Below are 8044 nucleotides of genomic sequence, written 5' to 3' on the forward strand. Positions count from 1 at the left end.
CACAACTAGAAATGAAAAGGGGGATGTTACCACCAACCCCACAGAAATACAAATAACTATCAGAGAATATTAGGAAGACCTCTATGCACATAAACCAGAAAATCTAGAAGCTATGGATAAATTCCTGGACATATAAACCCTCCCAAGACTGAGCCAGGAAGAAAGTGAAGCTGTGAAGAGACCAATAATGAGCTCTGAAATTGAATCCGTAAGAAACAGCCTACCAACCCAATAAAGCCCAGCACCACATGGATTCACAGCCGAATTCTACCAGACGTATACAGATGAGCTGGTACCATTCTTACTAAAACTATTCCAATAAACTGAAAAGGAGGGACTCCTCTCTAACTCATTCTATGAGGCCAGAATTATTCTGATACCAAAACCTGGCAGAGACACAACAAAAATAGAAAATGTCAGGCCAATATTATTGATGAACATAGATGCAAAAATCTTCAACAAAATATTAGCAAACCAAACCCAGCAGTGGCACATCAAAAAGCTAATCCACCATGATCAAGTAGGCTTTATTCCTGGGATGCGAGGCTGGGTCAACATATGCAAATCAATAAATGTGATTCACCACATAAACAGAACTAAAAACAAAAACCACAGGATCATCTTGACAGATGCAGAAAAGGCTTTCAATAAAATTCAACATCTCTTCATGTTAAAACACCTCAATGAACTAGGCATTGAAGGAATGTACCTCACAATAATACATAAAATAATAAGACAGTGTGGCAATTCCTCAACACCTAAAAACAGAACTACCATTCAACCCAGCAATCCCATTACTGGGTATGTACCCAAAGGAATATAAATTGTTCTTTTTATTTTTTTGAGACGGAGTCTCACTCTGTTGCCCAGGCTGGAGTGCAATGATGCGATCTCGGCTCACTGCAAGCTCCGCCTCCCGGGTTCATGCCATTCTCCTGCCTCAGCCTCCTGAGTACCTGGGACTACAGGCGCATGCCACCACGCCCAGCTAATTTTTTGTATTTTTAGTAGGGACAGGGTTTCATCGTGTTAGCCAGGATGGTCTCCATCTCCTGACCTCGTGATCCGCCCGCCTCGGCCTCCCAAAGTGCTGGGATTACAGGCATGAGCCACCGTGCCCGGCCAAATTGTTCTTTTATAAAGACACATATACAAGTACGTCTAATGCAGCACTATTCACAATAGCCAAGACATGGAATCAACCTAAATGCCCATCGATGGTAGACTGGATAAAGAAAATGTGGTACATGCACACCATGGAATATTATGCAACCAAAAAAAAAAAAAGAATGAGATCATGTTCTTTGCAGGAACATGGATGGAGCTGAAGGCCATTATCTTTAGCAAAATAACACAGGAATAGAAAACTAAATACTGCATCTTTTAGCTCCCACTTATAAGGGAAGCTAAAAGATGAGAACACAAGGACACACAGAGGGCAACAACAGACACTGGGGCCTACCAGAGGGTGGAGGGTAAAAGCGGGGAGGGGATTGGGAAAAATAACTAATCAGTACTAGGATTAATACCTGGGTGACAAAATAATCTGTACAATAAACTGTGTGACACGAGGTTACCTATAAAACAAATCTGCACATGTACCCCTGAGCTTAAAAAGTTTAAAAAAAAAAAAATCACTGAAAGATTCCAATTCACCTAATGAAATTAATATAACTTTAACACCATGTCTAATAAAGTTAACATAAAGAAGAAAAGTCTAGATTAATCTCACTTACAAATAGTTGCAAAAATTCTACAAATATAACTCAATATTTTAAAAGAATATTGTATATTATTAATCGGCTCAATATTACCATAACTATTAATATAATCTACTATAATAATAAAGGAGAAAAAAAGATCATATCAATAGATGCTAAAAGGGTCTTTGATTAAATTTATGAGCTACTCATAAAACTCTAAGCAAAAGATAAAAATATTAAAGACATGTTATTAAAACTCAACAACAAAAACAATCCCAAATAATGACACACTTTTAATTGATAAATTAAGATCTAAAACAAAATAGGAATATTGTCTACTGCCCTGTTATTAAACATGATCTTTGAGCTTCTTGTGACTAAAAGAAAAAATTGTATAAGGGGAAAAGTAAAATTATTCTTTTGCTGATTAATTATTATATACTTATAAAATCCAAAATTCTACTAAAAAACCTATTTAATAATAAGTTTGCACACTATATGTTATACAATGATCGAGAATATTCTTCTATGCTCACAATATAAATTTTAAATTGTAAGTGGCAAGAAAAACCCCAAAAAGTCATTCAAAATAAGGTCCAAAACTATAAAATACTTATGAATTGGTTTAATATGGAAGACCTACATGAAAAAGATTGAGATCTTATTGAAGGGTATAAAAGAAGTCCTGAAACATAACATCAAAAAAAAACCCACTATCACAAAATTTCACAAAAATTTATTGTTTTCCTCTGTGAATATCCAGCTGACACAGCAGCATTTAATGAGATTTAATCAGTGATGGCAGAAGTCAGGACAGTGGTCATCCTTAGGATGTGGGACAAGGGAGGCCGGTCTGTTTAAAGTCAACAGCCAACAAGAGATTTGGGGGAAAAAATCATAAAAAAGGTAACAGGAAAACACAGTGATTTCCTTGATGTGTAAAGGGACTTATTAATTTAAAAGGACAATTGTGTTGGTAAAACAGGCAAAGTATATGATATGAGCAGTTAATTCACAGAGGTGAGAAGAGAAATAGCCAAGACATGAAAATATGTTTAAAGTCACTAGGTCCTTGCTTTACATCTAAGTGAGCAAAAAAGTTACAAGAATAACTTTATAGCTATTAAAATGGAAAAATTAAAAGAGCTATTAAAACTCCCATCCAATGAGTGCAAAAATAGTACTCTCACACACTGCCAGTGACAATATGAAGTTTCCTAGCTTTTCTGAAAAGCAATCCAACAGCTTCTTTTAAAATTACAACTACTTGAAACGAACCCTGCAGTTCCATCCTTGGAAATCTCTTCCACAAGGAGAAAAAGCAGTAGTACATAGATTATATATAAAGGAGTATTTATTATATCATTGTCTTGGGGCAGAAATCTAAAAGCAAAGTAATTGCCCTTCACAGAATCCCATCTGGCCCCCAGGGAGGAAGGGGCAAAGAAAGGCAGGGCTTGAAAAAATTTCTACCAGGTTCACAGAGTGAAATAACCAAGTAGGACAGTGTACCTGATGATGACCCCTTTTCTGAATAACAAAACATTAATATGGGGAAAAACACAGAAGATTACTAAGTCACTTACATGTTAAGTATGGGCAGGGGGTGGGGGGGTTACAGAGAAGGCTGAAGAGAAAAGAATGGTAGAGGCAGGAGCTGAGCAGAGTGGGAATGGAAACCAGAGTACACTTGGAAAAAAGCAGGTCAGACACGGTTTGGCACATTTATATATGTATAGAAAATTATATGTACAGGTCAAGGTATGAATAAATTAAGTAAAAAGTTCAAATCACTACACTATGTTAAGTGGAAAAGAAATGTTACTAGTGCAAGGCCTGAGAAGAAGCCCCTAGAATCACGTTCCCTGAACACTCATCTAAATGGGAGCATGCCCTTCTCAGTACACCCACCCTTACACTGTTCTACTTTTCATCTCGGTACTTATTGTTGTATGACACAGATGTATTCCATATTTATTTTGTGCACTCGACTATAAGCTACATAAAGACAAAGGACTTCTCTCTGTTTTGTTCCTTATTCTATCTCAAACCTCTAGACTGCCTGGCACCAAGCAGGTTCTCAATAATACTTGTTGGAAGAATGAGGATCACACAGGAAATGGTCAGCACTTCTGCTAGGAAGGTAGCAAAAGAAGTGAGGTCTGGGGTAGAAGTGTGAGTTTCCATCTGATGGACATTTTTTCTTCAAGGTAAATAAGGCTAATAAGGCTTCCAAGAGAATTGTGAATGTATAATTTTTTTTTCCTGGAAATAACCTGAAGAGGCTGTTTCAAAGGATAAGATGCCAGTACAAATACACCCAAATCATTCAGAACTTAATTTTAAAAATTAGTATTTAAAACTTCTCCAGATAAACAGTAACAACCCCATTCAGGTCTCACTAACACATGTAAGGTTTGTATGATTCCTTTCCTTCCAAAACTAAGTAATTCCGAGGTATTTCAACAGCACCTAGACTTTCTCTTACTTGTCCCCCACTCCATTGAACAATAAATGCAGTGCAGTAGGAAAATTTAATTGTAAAATGATCTTTTCCAAAAGAATGCCCCATTTCCTTAATTTGATTCTTCTTTGTCTAAAGCCAAGTTCCCGAAAGGTCAGAGCAGACTTACATTGCAGCCCTTGTCCGTTAGGTAACTGATCCCTTCTTCTGGGCCGATTGCCAGTTCCACTGAAATAATCCAGCTTGACTTTTGAAGGTGAAACAAGTGAGAACAGAGGTGGCAGAAGGAAAAAAGAAATACTTTAGATAAAGAGCCGTGGATATGTTAAAGGACCAAAGCAGGGGCTGGTTTGGTTTGCTATTAATCTATCTAACCAAATAAGATAAAATATTTATAACTTCATTGACCCAGGATCTGTTACGCCTGCACAAAGTGCACTGTGCTTATTCCAGCATGCCTGACGTCAAGGGTTTCTCTGGGATGATTATCTAAATAGGTAAACTAGCCCTTAGAGAACAATTAACAAATCAGAGGGATAAAATTTTAAAAACCTAATTATGAAAATAGGCATGCTGTTTTTAAAAAGCTGATTTTATTCTCACATTAATTATTTTCTTTTTCTATTTTTCACCCGGTAAAATGACAAAATATCATTTTATTGAAAAAAATGGGACAAGTTAGCATTTTTTTCATCAGAAATTTAGATATACAGTAAGAGATAAGAAAAAGTAAAATCAAACTAGCCCACTATTTCCCACATTCCCATACTTACACCAAGAGCACACTTGAAGCATTCCTTATCAAATCTGTAGACTGGAGACAGGATCTCAAAGAATTTCAGAATACTTTCTTCTCTATTAAGGTTGGCGAATTGTCTAAACGTTTGTTGGATCAGTTTTCTTAGTGTTTTGGCCTGCATGACAAAATTACCAAAACATCTTGTAAAAATCAGCAATGAGTAAAGACCACAACATTAATGGTAAGATTTCTTTCCTACCAACTACTTACTAACACCTACATTCATATTACTGCCAAAAAGTATACTTGTCAAATAACTATAAATGTATTTATCAGAGCTTTATTTCTTTTAATTGTGGCAAAATGCATATAACACAAAATTTACCTTCTTAACCATTTTTAACTGTAAAGTTCATATTTAGAGTTTCATTTATTAAACAGAAGTTTGTACTACATGTGCACATGACTCAGAAAAGACCAGGCCAAAGGTATAAAGGTACTTGCACATTCCACTGTTAGGAGGGAAAAAACAGTATATCTTTCTGAAGGAAAGCACAAATCAAAAACTTTAAAAAAACCACAATGCTTGATCCAGAAAATAAAATTCCAGGACATTATTCTTTAGAAATGATTAGAGATACATGCAAAGATTCAGGAACAAAAAGATTCACTGCAGAACTGTTTACAGTAATAAAGAGCCTGGTTACGTAAACTATGGTGTATCTATCTTCTCAACCAACATTCTATGCAGCCTCAAGGACTGTTTTGGAGAACTAATCTACTGGCATTAAAACCCATATTACATTGTTACATGAAAAAAGATGACAAAACAGTCAGCGTGGAGTACAGATGCCTTTAAAACGCAAGAGCACACGCGTGGGTCCTGGTGAGCACACAGCAATGTATCCATGAAGGAGATAAAGCAACGATGCTTTTGCTTTTTTCATGAAGTAAGATGATAGGTGGTCTTCCAGTCCTTTTTTGCTTATTTGAGTTTTCTCCTTAAACACATGGAAATCTGCATAGCAGAGGTAAATGCTTTCCAAGCAGCAAACCCCAGTCCTTGGTGTGTGAAGCAGCCTGAGGAGGCCATGGATAGAGGGAATGTGATGAGGTCTAAGGAAGAGGAGCAAGAGAATGTAGGCCATAGTAACAAGTTGGCTTTGACTCTGATGAGATGCCAAGCCCTCAGAGGACTTTGAGAAGAGGAGTGACATTATCTGACTTAGGTTTTATATATATATATATATATATATATATATATATATATATATATAGGGTCTCACTCTGTCGCCCAGGCTGGAGTGCGGTGGTGCAATCTCGGCTCACTGCAACCTCTGCCTCCCAGGCTCACACGATTCTCCTGCCCCAGCCTCCCTGAGTAGCTGGGATTACAGGTGTGCACCACCACACCTGGCTAATTTTTGTATATTTAGTAGAGACAGGGTTTCATCATGTTGGCCAGGCTGGTCTTGAACTCCTGACCTCAAGTGATCCACCCGCCTCAGCCTCCGAAAGTGCTGGGATTACAGGCATGAGCCACCGCAACCGGCCTGAATTACGTTTTAACAGGGATACTCTGGCCACTGTGTTGTGAACTGTATGAAAGGAGCAGGAGAGACCAAGTTGGGGCAACCCAAATAATCCAGGCAGGAGGAGACAGTTGGCACAAGTACAGAACCAGAAAGAGGGTGAGAAGTAGTCAAATAGATCCTAGCTTTCTTTTTCTTTTTTTTTTTTTTCAGAGTAACTGGACTCCAATGGATTTATTTTAAACATAGAACCAACAGGATATGCTGATAGTTAAGAGTTGCCATTAAACTGAAATGAATGGCAGAAATTTGTGAGAGGAGCAGTTTGGTGGGTAAAGGTCAGAAAGAAGAATATCAGAAATCCAAGTGGAGCTGTCAAGCAGGCCAGTAAGGGCACAGTGGAGTTCAAGGGGAGATCCTGGCTGGCCCAGCCGACAGGGAAGGTGGATTAGGTGACCTGCTAATCTCAGTGGGTCAGGGACATGGGGAGCAGCCAGGGGCCCAGGTTGAGGTGTGGCTGCTAAGTCAGGTACACCATAAACTAGGAGGGCATGGCATACTTTGGTGGGGTCATGGAGGTAATAGCCTGTCTGTAGTGGCTTGAAGGTCCTAGTAGGATCCAAGGATTACTGGATCTGGGATACTACAGAAAGTGAGCTGGAAAGACAGGAGCTATGGTCAGAGAGAAGGATACACACAATTAGGGAGGGGGTTCGATTACTGGAAATGAATAAGACCAGAGTGAGAGGTTGAGGTAAGGCAGAGGACAAGATTCCTGAAGACAGGAATTCAATGAGCGAAGATAGTGGAACATGGGAGGATTACCTAAGGCATGTGACTTTTATTTTAAAAAGCTCACTCTGCTCTTGCACACAGAGGGTTGGGGGAGTGTGTAGGAGTGAAAGCAGAAAGACCAGTCAGGTCACTGTAACAGACCAAGCAAGAAAACACTAGTGGCATGGACCCCAAGGCAGTGGTGAAGAAGAGAAATGGGCACTTTTGGGACATTTGGATGATCATATGCAGGACAACTGGAAAGTGAAGAATCCAGGAAAACTAAAGTTTTAGATGGAACCAACAGGCAAACACAAGAGGCAGGCTTGGTGAAAAAAATAAAGTCATGTTAACCCTGTACATGTGTTTGATCTTAAAGTCTTCCACCATGAACCATGAAGGAGACATTTGGATATAAGTTTGGAGCTCAGGAGAGGGCAGCACTGTTGGTAGAAATTTCAGAGCCACCAGCTGAAGTATTTAAATACACGGGACTAGATGGCACCTGCAAACAAAATGAAGACAAAAGAGAAGGCCAAAGCCAAGTAAGCTGACCAATAGTTGGTTTTAACCAGGGCTGAGGTTTTGACAGGTGAGTATGACAGAGTGGAGTAAGAGAATTATAGCTGTTTTGAAAAGGATTAATTACAGCTTCACAGAACTTAAACTGAAGAGCAATAAAATGGGTTCAAGGTTAGCAAGGCTTGACTATAAAATGTATCATATGGAGAGTGAGTTGGTCAGCCTCAGATGCTCTATAAACAAAAGTCTGAGAAGCATATTCTTGGGTTGACTTCAGGCTTTCTAAACATTCTCTGCTTATGATCACCTA

At 38.5% G+C, this 8044-nt stretch overlaps 1 protein-coding gene across 19 annotated transcripts in view; it reads right to left on the bottom strand.

The window, feature by feature from the left end:
- The window catches only part of PTK2 (protein tyrosine kinase 2), a 349963-nt gene that overhangs the window by 155709 nt on the left and 186210 nt on the right, over positions 1-8044 (bottom strand). For all 19 annotated transcript variants that reach the window (XM_063669126.1, XM_063669127.1, XM_063669125.1 and 16 more), the window contains 2 exons: positions 4941-5081; positions 4337-4414 (listed from right to left, as the gene is read on the bottom strand). In XM_063669126.1, coding sequence (XP_063525196.1) covers positions 4337-4414; positions 4941-5081 — 219 coding nt within the window. The remainder of the gene's footprint in view (positions 1-4336; positions 4415-4940; positions 5082-8044) is intronic.

This window comes from Pongo pygmaeus, chromosome 7 (assembly GCF_028885625.2).
Source record: "Pongo pygmaeus isolate AG05252 chromosome 7, NHGRI_mPonPyg2-v2.0_pri, whole genome shotgun sequence".
NCBI lineage: Eukaryota > Metazoa > Chordata > Mammalia > Primates > Hominidae > Pongo > Pongo pygmaeus.